Source organism: Lissotriton vulgaris, chromosome 12 (assembly GCF_964263255.1).
Source record: "Lissotriton vulgaris chromosome 12, aLisVul1.2, whole genome shotgun sequence".
Classification (NCBI taxonomy): Eukaryota; Metazoa; Chordata; class Amphibia; order Caudata; family Salamandridae; genus Lissotriton; species Lissotriton vulgaris.
In genome coordinates, this window is record NC_141700.1 from 391,811,020 (window position 1) to 391,834,711 (window position 23,692).

Genomic DNA, 23,692 nt, shown 5'->3' on the forward strand with positions numbered 1-23,692 from the left:
AGTAGGTATATCACATTTGATGTGTCACAGGTGGCAGATACTTTTACTTTAATATTATAACCCTTCATAGGGTGTGATAAGGTATTGTCCCTTATTATGTTATTACAATTATTACAGTTCTTGCATGGCCTGGTTCCTTTTGCCAATGTAACTTAAATTATCTTCTGTTTGAGCATCTCTCCCATGTTTTTGCTCCTAGTGTGAGCAAATAACGGTGGTTCTGAAAATAAAGAATTAAAATCGGGTTCCATATCAAGGATAGGCCAAGGTTTTCTTATTATCCTTTTGAAATTGGTTCTCATCGTTGAAAATTTTGACACCACTACCATTCTGGTGTTTTCTGCTTTAGAACTTTTCTTTAGTAGATCAGTTCGGTTCATTGAATGTGTACGTAGTTTGGCTTAATTGATAATCTGTTGTGGGTAGCCTCTCCTTACAAATCTTTGACCGATTCCCTCAATCCTGTGATCAGATTTGGTCGGATCCGATGTTATCCTTTCAGCTCTCATCATTTGGTATAATGGAAGATGCTGTTTCAGTGACATTTGATGAAATGTTTTGTAATGTAGGGTATTGTTTTTGTCCGTTGGTTTATGAAACACATCAGTTTCCAATCCCATATGGGTAAGGGTAACTTCCACATCCAAAAATGTGACTCTCTTATTTGAGATTTCCCATGTAAATTGTATACGATCATCAATTTGATTTAAATGCAATAATGCGTCCTCTAGTGTCTCTTGTGAATTCTTCCATAGTAAACAGATATCATCAATATATCTCACTATTAGTTTGATGTTGTTATACCATTCGGGTTTCGCTAGTATGTTCTCTTCCTCGTACTGCTTCATAAAGAGATTTGCTTATACCGGTGCGGCATGATTGCCCATGGATGTGCCCACCAATTAGAGATACCATTCATCCTTATATCTGAAGTAACTTTGGTATAAGGTGAACAACATAGGTTCCATCAGAAAGATTTGCCTTGGTTGCTCCAAGTCGGTGTTCATTATAGCTTGTTCCATTGCTTTGATACCTTGAAGGTGTGGAATTGAGGTATAAAGAGATTTCACATCGGCTGTACACATTAGTAATCTCTCCTCCTGCGCAATTTCAACTGCTTGTAGTTTCAGTAAGAAATCTGTTGTATCCTTCACGTAGGTTTTCATATTTTTCACCACCGGTTGTAAATATTTGTCAAGGAATTGTCCTATCGGTTCATGAAGACTCCCTTGTGTGAATACTATTGGTCTTAATGGTGGATCATTTAGGTTTTTATTAACCATTGGCGTAATGTAGAATGTAGGACTCTTTGGATTCTGTTTCATCAAGAACTTCATTGATTTCTCATTGATTACTCCTTTGTATTGAGCCCCATCAATTATTTCCTTCAACGTTTTCATACATTGTGTGGTGGGATTTTCATTGAGTTTCATATATATGGTAGAGTCTGATACATGTTCCTTAACTTTAGTTTCATACATGGTAATGTTCATAATTACTAATGCTCCCCTTTATTGGCCTTTACACATGTGATTTGTTCATTATTGGCCAATCTCCTCAGTGTGTAAATATCCTTTTGCGTGATGTTTTTCTTTATCTTCTTGTTAGAGTTAAGCTTTGACAAATCCTGTTTTACCAAATTCTCAAAATGGTCCAAGGTCTTATGGCTAACAGGAGCTTGGTATGTGCTGGTCGATCTCAATCCCATAAGTTGGTCAGGTTCTTGTGTTCCTTGGTCAGTTAGAATGTTTTATAAAAAAATGCCTTAGCCTCAATTTTCTCATTAGCCTAAATAAGCTTACTTCAAGTTCTAATATATCCGTTTGAGCAGTCGGTACAAACGATGTACCTTTTTGTAGTAGTTTAACTTCATGGGAGGTTAGAGTATAATCCGAGATGTTTATTATTAATTGTCCTTCAATGTTGTTTTCTTTTTGTTTTTCTTTGGCATGGTGGTACTCCTCGTATTGGGGTGTTCTTTTTCTTTTTCTTCTCCAGGGTCTCCTTTTTCTTGGTGACCAAGGTTCTACAAGGGCTTGTGTGTGCTTTACTCCTGTTAAGAAGTCTCAGGGCCATCAAAGACTTCCTCGTCAGGCACTGAACTCATCTGCTGGGAGTTCTGACCTGTCAAGTGGTGCCAACTCCAGTTCTCGGCCCTTGGATGTGGTTTTGCTGCAGAGGACTGGGAAAATCCATGCATCAACCATCAGCGCCTGTTTTTCCTGATGCAGCACCACCCTGCAGCTGAAAAATCAATGCATAATTTCAGCCAAAGAAGTGACGCAGCGCCTGCCGTGCGACTGAAAGATCACCGCAGTCTAACTCCTCTGCACTTTATCTCTGATGTCTGAGGCACCCACTCCGAATCAGGCCCTGGTGTGAGGCAGAAGAAATCGACCCATCACCTGCCACGTGGCTGTAAAATCGACGCAACGCCTGTTTCATTGCTGCCACATCGACCCAGTGCGTCTGGATTTTCAACGCATTGCAACTGTGCTCCAAGTTCTTCATTAATGTGGCCCAGCAGTAAGGAACCGAGACCACATATCCGGAGATCGAAGCATCGCCTCCCCTTGCAGTAAGAAATCGTGTCACCTCCCCTGACAGTAAGGAATCACCTCTCCTTGCAGTAAGAAATCAACTTGTCACCTCCCCTGACAGTAAGGAATCCCCTCCCCTGTTTCAGTAAGGAATCGACTCATTATCTCCTGTTTCAGTAAGGAATCGACCCAACCCTTCCCATGGCTGTAAGGAATCGACTCATCCCCTCCCCTGGCAGTAAGGAATCGACTCATCCCCTCCCCTGGCAGTACAGAGTCTTCGCATCACCTCCCCTGGAGTAAGGAATCAACACATCACTTTGCTTTTCTGGCGAATTACCTCTCCTGCGCCTGATTTGGTCTCTGATTTTGACACATCCCAGGTACTTTGTGATAAATGATGCAAACATAATTTCGTATAAACTGAACTATTTTAACCCCCTTAATTGTATGTTATGTTATATAATTTGTATAGGGCATGGCTGCCCCAGCAACGGGTGATATCAGCGCTAGTTCCAGAAACATATTGCGGAGAAGAGATAGGACTGGGTAAATTACGCCAGAAAGAGCCAGGTCTTCACTGCATTTCTGAAGGCTGAATGGTTCTGAATGTTCCTGATGGTCACCGGCAGCCCTTTCACACAGGGCCGACCCCATTGCACGGAACGGGCACCCTCCAGCTCTTGCTCTTCTTACTCTGGGAACACACGCCAGGTGAAGGTCCCAGAGCGCAACTCACGGCTTGGGACATATAAAGATAGCAAATTAGATAGGGTCGGGGGCCCTTGGGAGGTGAGGTTTCTGTGAGCAATTCACAGAGTCTTGAAGTGGATTCTCTTGTCCACTAAGAATACGTTTTTTGTCTTTGGAAACACACTAAGCCTGTGTTTTTTTTGCTCACTGAAGGCTTCACATTTTTCCCCACACTCAATTCTTCCACACACCTCAACTTATGTTCTACCTGCTTGGCCGCTAATATCACTTCCTCCAGTGGCAGCTCATCCTCCATCGATAACGTTTCACAATTCTTGTCAGTATTATAATGTAACATAAATTGGTCTCTAATTCTACCCTGTGTAGTTTCACCAAATTTGCAAGTAGCCACAGGTTTCCGAAGACTAGTTACAGCATCCTCCACTGTTAGACCCGTCTGCTTCTGGGAGTCCCCTCACCACTATGATTTCTTTTGTTCCTCCCCTGTACCTCCCAAAATTTGTCGCTTTTCTTTGTCTACCAGGACCTTTTGTGTGCTGTTTCATGAAGCTAGATGTTCCTTGACGACCAGTTGTTCACAAGGTTTTTGGCACCTATTTACAAGGCACCTGGCGAAACCTGTGACATTATAGACTGGGATTGGCAACCTGTATGAATGGCCTCAAAATGGTGGCCGTCCCTTTTCCTCATGTGAGTGACTCCCCTTGGAGCCTCCATGAACCTTGACCTTTCAAGGTTTTGGCGCCCTTTTACTTGGCGCGCATTCCTGACAGGAATTTCTTTATTTCCCTCAGGTACACAAAATGGCTGCTCTAGAACCCCAGTATGGTGGCTGTTAGGGTCCCAAATACCCCAGAAGTGCCATGTCATTGGCCTAGCCCAAAGAAGGTTCTAGAACCTACTGGCACGAGCCAGCACCTCAGGGCACTGGCTATATAAGGTCCAGTCCCTGGCGGCCATATTAGATGACCAGAAGACTAGATAGGATAATGATGTTCCAGATCTAGGTGAAGAAGGAGATTCCAGACTTGACACCAGATTGACACCTGCCCTGTTGACCCCTGAGGCGGCTGGTAGAGCGGGCAGTAGAGCAAGCAAGGGTCACTGACGTGGATCCTGACTGGCGTTCCAGTCAGCTGTGTGTGCGGTGACCTCGCGCCTACAGCTTCTGCCCAGCGAGTGCCTCGTCACCCGCAAGAGACTGTGGCCGTTTTCGTGTGCCTCCCCGCCCCCCCGGTGGTGAATTACGACAGACTCGGGTCGCGAGGCGAGAGCAAGTTCGCCGCGACCGAGAACGTCCTCTGTGCCTCCTTGTGACAGGCGCCTCCAGCGAGGAGCTCGGACGTCTCTGAGCTCCACTGGCGTAGAGTGCTTCCTGCGCAGACTGAGGTGAGGAGGTGCGCCGGGGCGGGGAAAGGCCGGCCTTCGTTGGGCGGGACTACTGTCTCTGCCCCTCCCCAGTGAATCGGCGGCTGTAGCTGTGGGCGGGAACCATCCCTGTTTGAGGAAGTCGGAGGGAGGTCCGTGGAACCCCTGAGAACCCGTCGCTGGCGAGAGAAGTGCTGAACCCGACTGAATCAATTTTCGATTGCAGCCGATGTGAGGTGGGCCCGTTTCTTCAGGTGGGAAGCGCTGTTATAAAGGAACTGTGAACCGGCATTTATTTGACTGAGCGCGAAGATTGTGTGACCTCTTCGGCAGCCCCGTTCGGCAGTCTAAAGACTTGGAACTGGTGCCGCCTGAGTGCTAGCGGTGATAGAAACCCCTAGGCGCGCTTAGACCCCCACCGGCAAACAGAGATCTCAATCCGGTGGCAGCCGAGTGTAAATGAAGTCTTCACCGTCTTTCCTTGCCTTTTACATATACGCGCATAACCCCGTGTGATTCTTAAAGAGTCCCAGCACTCCCTTCTGTGCCCAGAGAAGCCTGTGTACATTAGTGGTGAAAACGTCATAAACTGTAAGAGTTATCTTTCCAACCTGAAATGTATTTACAAATGTAGTGTTCCTGAACTATTTAATTGGTGGCAGCGATACCAGAAAGAATATGTGGTTGTTTATTTAACTGAACCAATATTTATTCTGCTAAACAGAAAGTGATATTTATGCTATTTATTGAAGATATTTATTCCCGATATTTATTCTATTTATTGACAATATTTATTCCTGATATTCATTCCATTTATTGATGAACTGTACTCCTAAGCTTATTTATTGAATCTATTCCAAAATCGAAACCCAGCAAATTGTGACCAAAAGAAATGTGTATGTGCTTTCCTAATTGATCCCCATTCACAACAGAGAATTTTTACATAAAGGAATCGTATTTTTCTACAACAGTGGTGTGGTGTCCTTCTTTTTGGTGGTTGTACAAAGAGATATTATTGGGTCAAAGCCGGCTTAACACGATAGCCTTCACTTGCCTTGACACTTGAGCCAAGCTACCCCCTTTGTGCTGGGCTTGCCCATCGCAGGTCCAACATCCACTGATTCATCTTTCCCTTCACATCTCATTCCAAAATGGCACCTTTCTAAAAATGTACTGATCCTTGGAAGATAATGTAGATCTAATTCCCTTTAGACAGCCACACACAAAGGGAGCTTAGGTGTGACTTGATGTGCCATTCTGAGAGTTGGGTGGTAGGAGCTGTGCACAACCTCACACTTACACCTGAATAGGCTTTTTCCTGTCCACACATAAAGGGCTGCATACCCCCCCATTAGTGAGTCTAGAGCAAGGGCACTTCAAAGGCACCTCTGGGTATAAGTACTAGGTCTCTGACACCATTACTGCAGTACACTTCCGGACCTGTGTACTCTGACAAGAAGAAGGACTGTCACTCTGCTGGAATGCTGCTCTGGAGGAACTACTGCCTCACTGGCCTGCTGCCCGCTTCCCTGGAGAGGAAGAACAGGACCTGGAACCCATTTTGAACACAGAACCTCAGAGTTTATTCAACGTCTAGTCTGCTGACCTCCTAATCTGAGCCTCAGGGACATAACAGGCTCCTCATAGCTCCCGGGCCCATCGTCTGTGGGTTCCTGAGCCCCCAAGAGGTGCTTCTCAGGTTCTGGACCCTTGTAAGTGGTTTCTGGGCTCCAGAAATCAAGCATTTTGGCTTGACTTCAGGAGCTTTCCAGAACTGCACCACCTGCACAAAGGATCAGTGTGTACTGCCGCAAGTCCGTCTATTTGTGTAGGAAACATCAGCAGTCACGACCCTGAGTTTCTAGCCCGTGCAGCGCGTCTGTCCGTGATGCCCGGCATCTGTTTGCACCCTGCCGACCACTACCAATGGCGCTCTCCTTCCTCCCAGCGCCCTGCTTCCCCGTGAACGGGAGTCTTGGTACAATTCTTAAGAAGGTCAAACTTCAGCGGGACTTACCTGGAACTGTCTCCGACCCACACTCCATTGCGTTCGGCTTGAACTTTTGGATTTGTCCCGGTCCAGTACGTTTAGCTATCCCAAATTGGCACTTATTGCTTCTAAGCGCTATTTTACAGTTTGTTCTTTCAAAATCCATATCTCAAGTTTTACGTATTGGATTTTGTAATATTGGTCTTGTTTTATTTATAACGTTAAGCTCTATTGTTCTAACCTGGTGTGGATTCTTTTTGTGGTATTTTCACTGTGTTACTGTTTGAAGTGTTGCACAAATACTTTACAGATTTCCTCTTAAGTTAAGCCTGACTGTCCTGTGCCAAGCTACCAGAAGGTGAGCACAGGTTAATTTATGGTGTGTTTGTGACTTACCCTTACAAACTGTTAGAAACTGGGTTTCTGGTTGGCAGAAGTATGCATCTGGTCCAATCGCGAACCACAAGTTCCCGTTTGGACAGTTTCTAACAGTTTGTAAGGGTCATCTCTTTCTCTTGTGCTTATAATACGGTTACACTTTGGTGCTTCAGTCGTATAGGAGGGAGAAGTGAGGTATATAATGTGTTCTCTCAGCAGTATTGTTAACACTATAATGTTAAGTATCTAAGAGAACTTGGAATGTCTGAATAAATAATACCTGATGCTAGTACTTGTCCTGCTCTTCTTTGTCGGGCTCCTGACGGAGATTCCACAGTAAGCTGTCTTCTGAAGGATGCCATGAGTGTGTTCCAAAGTTGAAGTTCGTGGTTTCTCAATAGGGTTCACTAGATAGTATTTCAGCATGATATGGAGAAGTTGGAATTGGAAACTCGTGCTCTGCCTGAGTCCCTAAAACACATTTTCACCACATCCCTGAAGTGGCATGAATGAGGAGCAAAGTTGGTTGTATTCTTCAGCCCTGAACCTTTAAAAAAAGGACTTGGTGTGAGGGCACAGTGTTTTTGTCACAGAAAAGAAGCTGAGCTGCCAGTTGTTTTATTCTGCAGCGAAGAGGAATTACATTTACCGGGAGTCCTGCAAGCTGCTGATCTGCTGCTGCCTCGGATTCTGCAGAGCCCTACTCCCATAGGTGGATAACAATTGTCCAGGAAGGAAAGACTGCTTTTTATTCTGTTTTTGCACTCATGAAGCAATTCTAGACCATGACTATATGCTGCTTACAGAATGTCAAAACCCCAATATTGTAAAGTAAGTACACCCCAATATAGCATAAATCACCAATAGCAGTAGGACAGCCTGCCCATTGAATTGAACAAACATCACGGAACAGATGTTTAATGTTCGTACAAATTTACACCAAATAAAAAGGTATACAAACAACATTAGTCATTTGAGGGGCGGTGGATTAAATAAAAATCAATGCATTATGACTCTGTAAGCTATTTGAACAACATTTAAGGAGAGTGTTTGAGTCACCCCTTCTGTAGGGTAGAGGTTTCTTCACGAAGGGTAAACCAACACAAAAAAGCATTGCCAAAGCCAATTGGGTTTAATGTGCTAATGCAGGTAGCAGTAAAAGATTAAAGCAAGCCTCACTAGAGGGAGCCAGCAGGACGGGACAAAGATTTGTTAAGTAGTCCGTCATATCAGTTATACCGTACAATGCAAGCATTTGAATGGAGGTGGAAGGATACACCGAAATAGTCAATAGTATTGGGTGAGAGATCAATACCCCACTGTGCTGAAACAAGACAGGATTGAAAACATCTCAAGCTAGTGTCTGAAATAAGCTTATCGAAGAAAGCATATGGTTGAACAAAGTGGATCCAAACCCCACTATGAGTATATTGATCGTAAATGGTCCTTCTGACTGCTGTGTATAGTGAGCTAGGCATGCAAGTGGGTAAGTTCAAATATTCTAAGTTCATTCAAGTCCTCCCAGACTCAGCCAACGACCACAACTCCCTTCCGTTCCAATTCCAACTCTTCCAGCACTCTCCCCACACGCTCGGTAGCATCCTCAAGCATGGAGATGCCAAGAACCGTGGCACGAGACAGGGTTACACGCGGTGGACGGCGTCCACACACTTTTTTCACAGGGTGAACGCCGTCCACCCTGCCAAGAATTTGGGCCCCACTGAATAATGTGCTGAACTCGTCCTGGTGTTATTTCCAAACACCGGAACACTTTCAGAAGCGCCTGCACGTTGTTTGCTTTCCATCTGCAACAAGCAACAACGTGCAGGCGGCGACGGGGCTTTTTATTTAAACTCTTGCTGGGCCCATAACAAAGGCCGAAATTGAGGGGTGATCAGGCCTCCTTTTGTTCAGTCTCTTGGCTGGGAGCTGTCAGGAGCCTCACACCTGATGCAAATGAAGCGGAGGGGAAACAAAGGCTTGCACCTTGTTAACACTTCACACATACTTAAGAGAGGCAGCTTTTCACTTTGTTCAGTCCCTGTTCAGAAGATATGTATGCACTGTAAGAATATCAGATGTGTTGGTCTTTCCCAGTATTTACACAAGCAAATTGCATTTATATAGAGCTTACTTCCCCTTAGGAGGCGTTGAAATAATGTAAGTACCACTATTTTCTCTAGTATAGCCCTACTTATTCCAGTGCAGGGTGTCAGAGCGCTTTACATCAACACGTGCATATTACATGTACAATAAATGATATACGTTTGTAAATGAATGTACACGGTGTGTTACATAAAACTAGGGGATTGCAAGGTGTAGAAGTCACATATCATCTTCCATAGCTCACTGTGCTATCCTCCTTGCAATGTGCTAAAACGTACACGTGCTAGACCTGCTAAACATATATTTGAGGGCTTTAAATCTGATGTCACTTCTTGTGATGCCAATTCCTGTAAAGTCGTGGCTTGTGATGCCACTTTCTATGATGTCAATTACTGTGATGTTGTGCGCCGTGATGTCGTGCACTGTGATATCGCGCACCCTGATTTCACTTACATTCTGCCAAACTAGGTCAGTCCCCCCACTTCTATTTTTAGGACTTGTGCCCTGCAAGAACACAACACTGTGCTGTCAAAACCTAGACCTAAAAATAACTCTCCAGATATGCACTGACTGGTCGGTTTCTCAAACGCACATGCAGATTAACCTCATTTTACGTACAGTTGCAGACTCTTACATGTGAGGTCTGTTTGTGTCATTATTAGCAAGGGGAGCATAGTGTGTGTTTTATACACCAATATACTGGTTCCTAATTGGCTCATGCCTAACCATGCACACAAACACATGCAAAAACTTGCTGATCACAGTTGATTTTAGGAATTGCTTGAAGCCAGCAGAGCTAGTCCATCTGAAGTGGTGAATGCTGAATCATGAAGAGCTACTTCTTATGGTTCAAACTTAGGAGAACCTTTTATTTTTGACCCCTTTGATACACGCATCCAGCGATACTGAACCACCCTTCTATCTTTAGAGGTCTTCTGGCCTAGAACAATTTTCCAGGCCACCAAAGACTCAAAGCTGTAGTAGAAAGTATTATTATGTTGTATGTAACTTTTTGCTCTAAAAGACACGCCATGATAACACATATATACTTATTTAAGTGGATAGATTAAATAAAATGTTTTGCTTTGAATGTGTCAGTATTGTATCAATGATATCTTTTAAGCACACTCCAGGGCCTTGTGTAGGAAAGATTTGCTCCAAGTCATTTTAGTATACCGGTCTTTTCATAGTTAATATTCGTCGACATTAAGTGAAGACCAAGCAGTCTGAAAATTAAAATGTAATTTGGTATTTGTTTTCTAGGTGAGACTTGTATGAAGTATCAGAAAAAACTGAAATCCATTGTCTCTGCCCAGTCCCGTTTTCTGAATACGTATGATGGAGCTGAGAACGTGTGCCTAGAGGACGTCTACACCGAGAGCGTACTGGAGCTGGTAAAGAATATTGGCACACCTGGGCACTCGCATTCCTGCCATAACTTTATTGGAATTACCGATCTCTTTGATGCCAATGGGTGCATGAATAAAGATTCAGACACAATACTTATAGCAGGGGAAGCCGGGAGTGGGAAGAGTACACTACTTCAGCAAATGCATTATACGTGGGCTGTTGGCAAAGCGTTTCATAAGTTTTCATTCATTTTCCCGTTCAGTTGCAGACAACTATGTTGTATTCAAAAGACCGTTTCCTTGAGGACATTGCTTTTTGAACACTGCTGTTGGCCAGACTTTGACCAGGAAGAGATATTCCAATACATACTTGACAACCCCCAGGAGATATTACTCACATTCGATGGTTTTGATGAGTTCAACTTTAGATTTACTGATGAGGAAAAACATTGCTCCCCAACAGATCCTGGCAGCATTCACAGCATTCTCTGTAATCTTGTCCAAGGAAACCTGATGAAGGGTGCCCTGAAAGTTGTGACCAGCCGCCCCGCCGCAATAAGTGCTAGTTTTCGGAGGTATATCCAGAAGGAAGTTTGTGTCAAAGGATTCTCTGAAGGAGAAATTGAACTGTTCATAAAGCGAAATCTTGGTGACCTCAATGTTTCACAATCCGTTATCGATTTGCTAAACACCAATTCCTCTCTTCATGGTTTGTGCCATGTTCCTGTATTCTGCTGGATTGTTACCAGGTGTCACAAGGAGCTGATTCGAAGTGGTTGTTCTCCCCAGACCATGACTGACATATATCTGTTAACTTTGAGGCACTTTTTGATGCACAACGTACCAGCAAAGGATCGGACGCAAAATATTCTTCGTGCGAAAGCGAACACAATACACCACTTAGGGAGACTCGCTCTCTCTGGTCTAGGGAACTGCTGCTATGTGTTTTCTGCACACCAGCTCAAGGAAGCTGAGGTGAGTGAAGAGGACATTTCCTCAGGGTTTTTTGTGCTTTCCAGAAATTTTTCCCAAGACCCTCTGTCATTGAATCAGCACTATGAGTTTGTTCATATTACGTTCCAATGTTTTTTTGTAGCATTGTATTTGGCAATAAATGATCAGCTGTCATCGATGGTTACGCGCTGTTTGTTTGACCACTCAAGGAAGAAAATCAACCCCTCTTTATTTAGAGCGTGTTCACTAATGTGCTTTAAGCCAACACATGATGAGGAACGGACTACGGTGGCCATGCTGCATCAGGCTGAGCAGTCCAACCTACAGATGACTGCCAACTTTCTGGCAGGCCTGCTCTCCAATAGGCTGTGTGAGTTATTGGTAGAATCCTGGAAACCTGAAAAACTGCAAACAAAACAGAAATTCTTCAAATGTCACTTGGCAAAAAGCATACAGAAACACTTCAAGTCTATACCACCGGCTGTACATGGTGAAAAGAAAAGCAAACATGCCATGCCAGAGTTTGTCTGGCTAATAAAGTGCATTCATGAAATGCAGGACAGCCATCTTGCCGCTGAGGCTGTGAGTGACTTTGACGTGGAACACCTAAAGTTAACGTACTGTGGGATTGGGCCTCCTGAGTGCGCTGCTCTTGCCTTTGTCCTGAAATATCTCAAGAACCCAATTGGTCTACAGCTGGATCACAACTCGATTGGAGATATAGGAATTGAACAGCTTTGTCCTTGCCTCAATATATGCAAGGCTCTTTAGTAAGTTAATATTTTTTTACTTTTTTGGTAACTGGAAAGGCCATGGGCGAAAGAACCATTGACAATGCAGTTGTACCAATTACAAGAATAATGGCTTTTGTCACTCCGAAGACACATCTATTATAATAATGAAACACCTAATTTAGAAAATATTATTTATTTGCTTCATTGGTAGTAATGCATGTTTAAATATTTAAATGGATTATGTTCTTACTGTGCTTTTTATTCGAGAAAAAGCGGGAAAAAGGACCCTACACCATATATATATATATATGGTGTAGGGTCCTTTTTCCCGCTTTTTCTCGAATAAAAAGCACAGTAAGAACATAATCCATTTAAATATTTAAACATGCATTACTACCAATGAAGCAAATAAATAATATTTATATAATAAATAATAATATATATATATACATATATATATATATATGGTGTAGGGTCCTTTTATACCTTGTACGTGAGTTATCTGATGTGGAGTAGACTTTCGCAGAGCGGTTGGCCGGCTGGCTAGCCTGCATTTGTATATACTTTGTTTAGGTGTTTTTCATTCCAATTATATTGTATTTTGTATTGTATGAAATCTTACACCTGATTGCAAAGTTACCTGCTATTCTATTATGTTGTGCCCTATCAGGGTAATTTTGACTTCAGCTGTGACTATGTTTATGAGTCCCTTTCCCTCTTATTTTTTACCGTCACCACTTATTTTTTCCCTTGAGTTTTGTTGTGCCTTTCCCCACATATCTGGTCGTATTATTTATTTTAATTTGTTGGTTTCTATCAATTTAATTTTTCCATTAGGATGCTTTGGTCCCAGGTCTTATTTAGAAACTGCAATGGTTATCTTTTGACAAGGTGTGATTCTTAGCTGCTTATTGTAAGTTCAGCAGATCAATATTACTTTCTGGCATTTTGTCAGCAGGAATATGTTATTTTTTGGCACTATGTCATGATTTTGTTCATTGATATTGACAATAACAGTATAACCTTATTTTGGTTTCTAAGCACTTGCCGACACTGTTACCTGTAAATACACAACCTCTTTAAGAATCTTAACACTGTATATATTATCCACGCGCTAAACATGTATTTTGTTTCAGTTTTGCGTAGTGTTTGTAACCATGAAATTCCAAGCATTCATTTTGTTTCATTTTGGGTTACTTTGTTTCTACATTATGTTTAAACTTTTAGTCCTTCCTTTGTTATCATTAATTTGAGTAGGCGTGTAACATCAGTGGTGTTCATTGAAGCCCTTTGTTTATGTCTAGTATTTAAACACTTTTTTGTTTCTGGCGTGCTGTGTGATCAAGCTCTCTCGTAGAGTGAAACGCGTCATCCCTATTAAAATACGTTTTCCCTGGTATCCATTGTGGATTCACTTCTTTGAGGCTATATCGAGTTGCTGGCTGTGAGGTACCGTGAGGTCTCGACCGTTGGTTCCTGTACTTTTTGGAACTTGGACTGCTTACTATATATATATATATATATATATATATATATATATATATATATATATATATATATATATATATATATATATATATATATATATATATATATATATGTGTGTAAAAACTCTGAAAAAATTGAGTTATTTTAAAACGCATGGATATGAAAAACTAAATGGGTAAATATAAAAGCATATTTATCACATTCAAATTAGATACCTCTTTAATGGTCCATTGTTGGAGATTACCTAACTAGTTTTCGCCTTAGCCATTATCATGACTCCCATGCCACGATATTTATAAAAATGTCACAGTTGTTCACAACCAACCAATCAGTAATCAAGTCATGATCATGTAATCCTGGCTGCCATAATAATGAATCCACAATGGTTACGAAATTAAAGCCCCCTTTGTAGATCTGTAACTTCATCAGTCATATCATAACCAGCATAAGAGGAAGTGCATCCAACCCTGGATTAAATGGGCTTTATCAGAAGTGAATTATTAGGAGTAATGTACCCCCGCTGAGCATTCTATTGACTGTATGCGAGTACTGTATAGCCGCAGAAAGCACAAAGGATACTAATAATATCTTTATGACACAAGGAAGCATGCAATAACTAAAAGCTTGCCTCTGATGACAATTATATATCAATGGGGTAACACGCAAGGCCACTGGACCCGGGTATTATATGGTACAAAGAAGAAATGGTCACAGTCTAATTTTGGTCTGCATAGGTTTAACAACCTTTGTATGTATACATTGCACATTACCTTTCCCTTCTTCTTCACCACCAACTAATCCCTCTCAAGCACTTCTCTACCCCTTTCCTGAGCACCGATTTTTAAGGGAAAGTAGCACATGAATTGCCCTGTCTGTTTTGATTCAATCTTGTGTTATCTATTTTGTGATGAAATAAAAATCACACCCATATTTGTTCTTTCATGGTGATGTTTAATTGTTGTTAACTTCATTGTATGTTTAAATCTACAAACTTTATGTCTAAGTGCAATAAGTGCAATTGATTGCCACCTTGACCATTTCTGATTTTTAGGACAGTCAGCCTATATTCAGAAAAAAGCTTAAAAAAATGTACACCCCACAGGGCACTCTGCTCCTCCAATGAAAATCTTGTATGCATTTTAAAGGTGCATAAAGTCATAGCAGTTAGAATCTCTTTCTCCTTTCGGCACCCAGTCTATGGATTTCTACCGGAACATCTTCCAGCAAATCCTATGTAAACCCGATTATAAGGCCTGCCTGAAGACTCTTTTGTTCAGAGAGGTGTACAAACTCCACTTTCTATCTCAGTTTAGTGTCTTCAATTTGTGTTATCCCTAGTTACCTTTAACACGCAAATGATGCAGCTATTCAACTGTAATAAGTTGTCTATCTATCTATCTGTCTGTGCTGGAAACTGCTAAACGTAACAAGACCCATATATAGACCAAACTGAATTACTGTCAAAAAGCCAGGTTTTGAGCATTTTCCTGAACTTGGAAGGTTTGTTTGTCTCTGACTGGCTAAGGGAGTTGATCCAAAGAGTGGCTGCTAGGTTTACAAAGGTCTTCTCACGTGATGCTATGGTGGTATGCAGTTCTAATTCAATTACCTCTTTTGCTTGCATATTCAGTTTGGCTACACTTATACATCAACTATCCATTACTTCAAGTGTTATTTCTATTATGTGCATTGTCTGCAATTGTTACCTGGCTCAGAGTTAAATGCCCAGAATCATATCTGCCAGTCAGTCTGTGTCCCAGATATTGCTGTCTTGATGAGGACCTAATAAATATTTTGCAAGGTCGAAATGCCATTGACACTTCACAGACAGACGCTTTTGAAAGAATGAGATGTACAATCTTTAAAAAATCATTCACATGGCTGTGCGGTCTTGACTTATTTTTGAACATACACGTCTAGACTCAAATGCTTGTCTTGCTCATTATGTGATCACTGGACACAGATTGCTATGCTGGTTGATTTGATTACAATGCAAATGTTTATAGGCTAATCTGCCTCCACTTTTGTTTTTTTAAATGGCATTAAGTGTGTTGAGTATTTTATTTTATTGATTTAATTGATATTGACCTGAGTCTGTAGTAAACAACTGCCTTCATAAATATTGCTGCCTCAGAAAATATGCCTAAAGCTAGGCATCATTGGAAGTATTTGGGTAGCTTAATTAAACTTTTAAGTGGCCTTTATTAATTACAATTCGTGTACCAGTAACTAGAAAAGCAATAGTTAAGAATTTTGAGAGTTAAATCGAGTGCTCTAAAGCAATTTTTGTCTTTATAGTTAGCTCATGTAAAGAAAAAATCTTTGCTGAGATATGATCAAATTTGAGCAAGTGGGAAATTGTCCTGACTGCTGCATTTTTAGTGTATTGGAGCTTGGAAAGATACTTGGAATTTGTTCTTAGGAGAATGGCATGGCAGTAGTCAAAGACTCAACATATTGATAGAAGTAATATTATCTGTCGTATACAAACGGGAAGATTTACCGACGATATCGAAGGAAGATAAAGCATTTCTTTAAAATAATTGAGACTTGCTTATCCACACAGTTTTAAGTCTAGGAGAATACAAATATATCTGACCTTGAAACGCGGCTCAAGATAGGTGCCCATCAAAGCTGTTCATAACAGGTTGTCCCCAAGCATTAGGTGGGTTTAAGTTGAGCATAGTTTCTGATTTAGATTGACTTAATTTGAAATTATTTTGATTAATCCATTTCTAGACTTGATCCTAGCAAGGGGGAGCAAGCTTTAATAAGACGTTGGCATTGTCAGTGTACACTTCAAATGGAACAATCATCTCATAGAGCAGACTTACCAGAGTGTACAGGTAAAGGTTAAACAGAATGGCTCACAAAGAGGATCCCTGAGGAATTCTGCATTTGATAGGCCTGGCCATGGAAGGGTACATGCTCAATGGGACCACCGGAGGACTATCAGGAAGTAACCAATCCATCACACTGCAAAGGCATCTATGGCGTTTTCTGATAAACTGTTGGAGAGATTTCTAAAATCAATAGTGTTGAAAGTTGCCAGTAGATCTAAGAAGATCAAGGCACTGACCCCATTTTCATATGCCACAATTTAAGTTCAGCCAAAACCAAAACTAATGCTTCTTCGGTTTTGAGACTGGACAGAAATCGGTTTGTCTGTGATCTAATAAATGATCCTTTTCAATAGTGCTCTGGAGTTTGAAGGTAACTACTCTTTGGATGAGCTTAGTGATATAAGGTAGCAGTGAGATAGGTCAAACAATGGAAGGCACTGAAGAACTGAGTGAGGATTTCGTCAGTAAGGGTCTTGCAGCTGCCATATGAATTCTGTAGGAATAATGGTGGTATTACAGTTGAGTTGTGATGTAACAGTGCCTCTGGCACATCCAGGTGACTGAATGAAAGGCAATCCACTTAGCATTGTTTGTAACTGCTTAAATCAACACCTTTTTAGCTCTTTTTTGACTGAACATTTTTTATCTTGATTTAAGAGAATTTCATGTCAGTGTGTTTATTTTCTATATTACAAGTTAAAGGCATTCCAACCGAATAGCTATTTTTAAGAGTGACTTATTTTAAACTGCTTAACATGTGACAGCAGCAAATTACAAGCATCATGTTAATGGGTTTATCTTAGCAATAGATATTCCATAATTATTCTGCATACAAGGTGTAGTGTCTTGTGATTTTTTTGGAATGCAACCCTTTTGGCTCCTAATGAACTCCTTAGAGCTGTGACATAGGTGTCCAAGTGCAGCGCCATGAGAACTTGTTTTAGAATGTTGAGTTTACAATTACACACTGCAGAATAAAGGTGTGCAATACACATCTCTTCGTGAGGCGTGGTTATTAGTTGGTACCTAGACTGGGAAGATGCTACAAATGGTGACAAGACAGGGGACAAGTAATCTGAAGGACAGCCATGCTCTCCCGGAGGGTTTGCTGTGGTCCAGTCAAACTGCTTGTGCATGCCACATGTGTTGCTGTCAAAGATCGGAGTCAACGCTTCGTGCACGTGTAGTCAAAGTGCAACTCCTGCCACTATAAAGCACATGAAGACAACAGAGTCGTTGGAAAAAAATGCACACGTTGATGGTCGGGAGCCTGATGATCAATCCATACATAAAGGTACTGCGCTGCCATGCAAGATAAAGTTGTATATTATACAGAGCTTTAACAGTTAAAGTGGATTCTACCTAGTTTACAAAGTACAGCTGTCGATAATCATAACCTACAAAATAACACTGTGAACAGAAGTGGTGTTTTAAAAAATCAATTGGCATTTAGACAAAAAGAGAAAAATTACTTATTGAATGCCCTGAAGAGAATCATCATACAACTGCACTCAGTGAAGGTGGCTCAAGGAGAAGTATTCGAGGATGCTCTTACTGAGTCATCCATACCCTTAGTATCTCAGTTGCATAATCGGGCTCTGAATAACTACAAAGGTCTTCGAAGAATGAAGATCAGAGAATGCCTTTCGGAAGGGTGAAAATTTTCAGATGGCTGTGAAGAAAGTCTTATTTCCAGCTCACATTAAAGATGAATCAGAGGCCAGCACATCGCTAGTTCTCACAGACAAATTGCAAACACCTAGTCAAAAGGAACCACCAATGGTGTCCGTAAGTTCTACAACACTGCTGCGTTCCTGAAACCACCACCTCCTTTTGATACTGCTAAAAAGCAAATTATTGGCCATAGATGGTCTACGTGGATAGAAATATCTGATGGTTTAATTGATGCACTTGAAGAGACTGGTAACAAAAAGATTATCAAGTATCTCTAAAATCTTGCTGGTAATGGTGGGAAAGAAAATGATGCAAACTGACCGAGAAATTACGTATTGTCAGAATAAAGAAACGCTTAATCTAATGTTCAATCCAGTACCAAACATTGATTACAAAAGATATATTTATAGTCAAGAATGCCAAAGTGTTGGTGAAACCATTGATGAATATGTGGAGAGACTTGATAAGCTCATCAAACATTCAATGAGTTAATTGAATTTATTGATGCGAAAGCTATGCGACTTAGAGTTATTGATGGATGCTTGTCAGATTCATTCAGATGACGAATGCTGAAAGAAAATCTTAGTCTGGAGCCAGTGTTGATAGCTGCCAGAGCTGAAGAGCGTGCTGAAAGACAAGCCACTGACATGAAGGCCAGAGGTGCCCAAAGTGAATCAGTCATGAGCAGCAAAAGTTAGCAAAAGACTGAAGGACAACAAGTGCTGTCTACAATTGACAAGAAGTTATGTTTTAGATGTGGATTTTTGTTTCCACATGATTGTTAATGTCCCGCCATTTGACAGATACAAAGGCAAAGGGAAAAAGAACTATTTTGTGAAAGTTTGTGGATAAAAAAAAATCAAGTGTTGTGGCGCGAAGATAAAATGGCTGCCAGTACATTCTGGAGGCATCATCAGACACAACTTCACAAGGCCAAGAGGCGACATCAATTGAGGCAAATTGACTTTGAACGAAGTCAATTGTCTTCTAAATCATTGTCAAACAGTTTGTCCGCCTCAGTATTCAGTGAAATTGAAGAAGATGGCTGCGCCATGTCAAAGTTTACCTCAGCGAAAAGAGTGCATGCTGAATTGGCCATGTGCAAGAAAAAATGATAGAGAAAAGTTGACATGACAAAGCAATAAAAAGTCATACAAACATTGTCCGAAAATAATATTAAAGATAAATGATTGCTCGATACCTTTCTTCATCGACAGTGGCACATCAATAAATATAATGCCTGAGGAGAAATATGCTGAATTGTCAAAGTGTACACTTGGGCTGCATTGCCTCCCATAAAAAGTCAAGGTTCATTTGTAGCAACATTGAAACACAAGAAAACGAAGGGGCAAGCACCCATCCATGTGCGCCAAGGTACAGCAGCAAGTGCCTGTGTGCTCAGTTTCAGTACCACTGTTGTAATGGGAATGACTTGTGTGAATTACAACCTGAAAGCTGACCACAAAATAGCAAGTTAATTTCCTTTATTGTTCCATGGTTTGGGAAAGCTAAAGACTATGAAAGTGTAGTTTCTTATTAATGATGTCCATCCTGTTTCTCGAGACATAGATAAGTTGCTTTTCATTTTTAAGAAGCTGTTGAAAAAGCACTTGAATCATTACTTAAGCATGACATTATTGAGCGTTCAACTGGTCTGATGCCCTGGGTGTCTCATGTTGGTAGTGAGCAAAAAGGACACTTAAGGAGCTGTACCCGCATGCATTGGTAAGCGCCAAACAAACAAGGCAATTGAACGAGAACGGCATCCAGGTCTCCATGTTAACCCCACTACATGGTGCCAAGATTTACTCTTGCAATGATTTAACTAAAGCTTATCAGTTGGAACACGAAGAACATTGCAGGTATATTACAACCTTTGCTACACACATTTGCCTATTCCAATATAAAAGACTCTGTTTCAATGTGTCATTAGCTACATAACTTCTCCAAGACACCATTCAAAATGTCATACAGCTGATGGTGAATGCATTCAACTATAGCAATGACATACTGATTTTTGGAGCAACACAAAAGGAGCATGATAAAGCTCTCAAAGTATGTCGATTACTGACTGATGCAGGCCTGACTTTAAATGCAGAGAAGTGTGAGTTCTAAAAGACTAGATTAAAATTATTTGGCCATATCTTTTCTGATTGGGGTATGACACCCGATCCTGCAAGTGCTGTCTAATGCTGATCCCCCTCAAGATGTTTCAATGAAACATTCATTTGTTGACATGGCTGTTACTGTTCAAGATACATACAAGATTTTGTGACCATAAGCGCTCCCTTATGACCCCTTATGACAGCTAACAAAGAAAAATGTTTCATTCAGGTGGTCACAGGAATATGAGAGAAATTTCAAGAAAATCAAAAAAGCCATTGAAACTGCTACTGAAATGGCCTATTTCAATCCAAATCTTCACACAGAGGTTGTTGACGCTAGCCCTGTTGGTTTAGGTGCTATCCTGGTACAGCACACCGGACACTCCAATGCTCAAATGCATATTGTGGCATATGCCCAGTAGAAGTTTCTCCCAAACAGAACGTGTTTACTCTCAACCTTAGAAAGAATGTTTGACCGTGGTATGTGGTTGTCAATATTTCCATGTATTCTTGCATGAAAAGTTCTTTACCCTGGTCACTCATCATCAAGCTTTATGGACTATCTTCTGCAATCCAAAAGCCAAGATGCCTCCTCGCATTGAACAGTGGGGTCTCTTAATACAAGAGTATGATTGTACCATTGTACATCATCCAAGGAAGGATCAAAACCCTGCTGACTACTTTTCCGTAGTGCCTACACAAGGTCAAGATATTCCATCCAAGGCGGCTGAAGCCTACATTAATTTAATTGTAAAGTCAAATACGCCAACTGCTATATCGTTTTCCCAGATCATCACTGCTACAAGTCATGGTATTGACATGCTGAAGTTGAAAGATCTAATTACATATCAGTTGTGGGAACTGACATGCTCAACCGCTCAACAGTGCTGGTGTATACCAAAAGTACAAAAACGTTAAATGTGAACTGTCTTTAACTCAGGAAGGAGCCATATTGCAAGGGTCAAGAATCCTAATTACAGAGAGTTTAAGACAGAGGATAATTGAAGTGGCTTACAAAGGACATAGTGGCATTGTTGCCACCAAGAGAGCTCTCCGAGATCAACTCTGGTTTCCATATGTAGATGAGAGGGTTGAAAAGAAACTCAAGGGCTGTCGTCTATGGAACTAACTCCCTAAGCATGCATGGGAGAGAATAGCCATCAATTTTGTTGGTCCACTCGACAATGGACATCATTTGATGGTAATTGTGGATGAGTACTCTTGATTTCCATTAATAGAGGATTCTCATCCACAACTCATGAGCGAGTCATTGAGAGACATGACGGCATTTTTGCAAAATGGGGCATAACCGTCATTTAAAAAGCTTACTAAAAAGCACTGTAAACAAGTGAACAAAAAAACTCTGCATTGAATCATTTTCTAGACCACCAGTGAGTATATAGTGTATAATACTACAATGAAATGATTGAAAATGCCCTCAATAACAGAACTCTAGCTTTTGCATTCAGGATATATTGTATTCTTTCTATTGCAATGAATGGTATAGACAGGATTGATGGCTGTCCCAAAGTCTTTACATGGAGGACGCAAAAATCTTTCATCACTGCAACTCTGGAAAAAAGTCAAAAACGTCAAAATGTGCTCAAGTTGTACTAGGTAAAATAAATCTCTCTTTGATACATGTGAGGAGTTGAAGAGAATTCTTCATCTTTTGGGATACTCCTCACAATTGAAGGTAACAGGCATTATCCCAATGATAAAGGCCATACTGCTAGTGGATAGATTGGGACATCAGATCGTTTTGACTTGCTTTCCAGTTTGGTGGGATTCCACTTTAGAAAGTTTACTGGCATCCACAAGCATATGGCTGACAAGGTCACACTGGCAATTCAACAATTAGGAGTTTGTTTTTAGGCTCACCAGATCCTTGGTGTCTTTCACATATAGAAAGACATTGACGTTGGAGCAGGAGTCTAAAACAGTGCTTAAAAGCAAAGAGGTCAAGCTAGAGGACACTCCCTGTTCCTCCTGTTTGAAGGAAGTTTCACAATGAGGCATTACAACTGCTTGTGACTGGAAGGACAAAAGTAAGCGCTCTATCTCTTGTCTTTGAGGAGACAGTAGTACATTGTAGAACATTACTATTTTAAATGTAATGTTGATATTTTCCAAACTAAGACCAGCTATTTGACTATCTTAACACTGTTGAGGAAAAAGCCTAAAACAAATCCTAAAATGCAACTGGTTTTACCTTTTGGGTTCCAGCTCTTCTGATCTATAAGAGGCAACTTTAGGCAGGTAAACATTGGCTCAGCTTGTGATAAATAATAAATAGGCTAATCCCTGCTGAGTTGGTGGGATAGCTGTATCACTGATTTTGTTTTACTGTTATGTTTGTGGAATTTGTATAGCTAACAGTCTATCATTATTATAGCCTTGTAGCATTGTTGGCTGTCCCTGGGCATCATTCTGAGATTTTTATTGCAGCTCATGGTCTACCTCGTCCTTCTTTGATGTGATATGTTAGGTAACTTGTGTGGTGTGAGGTTGGGCGCTGAATTCATAAATCACCAGTGGTCATATTGGTTGACATTTGGCAAAGCCTTCCTTTCCAAGCTGTGAGCATATGATGTTGGTATTAGAGGTGGGTGACTGAAGAGCTTCACTTTAGTTATTTAGTTATTCGTCTTGTAACAACATAGGGAGCGTTTTGCTCATGTTATTCATCAGCAACTTGGAACTGGCCCCTTCAAGCATTATTATTATTATTATTATGTTTGAGCATAAGACATATGTTTTGAAATCACAAAGTGGGTAGAATATTATTATTGCATATTAGCCATTAACTGCAGTAGCTACAATACTGAACTTGTTAATAAATTTAATCTAATATCCAACTGAACATTTGACAGTGTAAAAGTGTGTCATGGCATGAAATTGAAACTTTGTTTAATTGCTGTAAACCAAATGTAGGGCTCCCTCACTTTTGCTCTCTTTCTCTGTGTGTCTCTATTACAATATAATGAAATACTCCAACACCACAGTAAAATTTTAAATCACCTTTGGTCCCTCACTGGAAGTGACAATAAAAAATTAGCTAGCATTCGCGCCAAGAATTTTTAATTCGTTTAAGGACTCGGAGGCAAGGATTATGCTTCTCTTGCTATTTATTGCCACTCACAGCAGCCAATCAAAACGTTTTTATATTCAAAACAAACTACACATCCCATGATGCTTTAGTCATATGTCACTTCCTTTATGATCCTATAAGAGCCACCATAACTAGTCCATGGACCTCTTTCTTTGCTCGAACAATAAGTCCAACAAGTAGTAAGTCCAAACAACATCCTCCAACATGGAAGAAAAACAAGATGCAGACGGGAACGTCATCTTTAACCAGAAGTACTCCTACTCCATCTTCTTCTCGGAGCCTGAAAGAAGGAACTACAAGAAAACCTGTAACTTCTGCTTAAAAAAAGAAAATTCAA

The 23,692-nt window shown here is 40.9% G+C and overlaps 1 protein-coding gene across 2 annotated transcripts in view; it reads left to right on the forward strand.

Moving 5' to 3' along the window:
- The window catches only part of NOD2 (nucleotide binding oligomerization domain containing 2), a 322,787-nt gene that overhangs the window by 155,127 nt on the left and 143,968 nt on the right, over positions 1–23,692 (forward strand). For both annotated transcript variants that reach the window (XM_086945155.1, XM_086945154.1), the window contains exon 4: positions 10,360–12,169. In XM_086945155.1, coding sequence (XP_086801281.1) covers positions 10,360–12,169 — 1,810 coding nt within the window. The remainder of the gene's footprint in view (positions 1–10,359; positions 12,170–23,692) is intronic.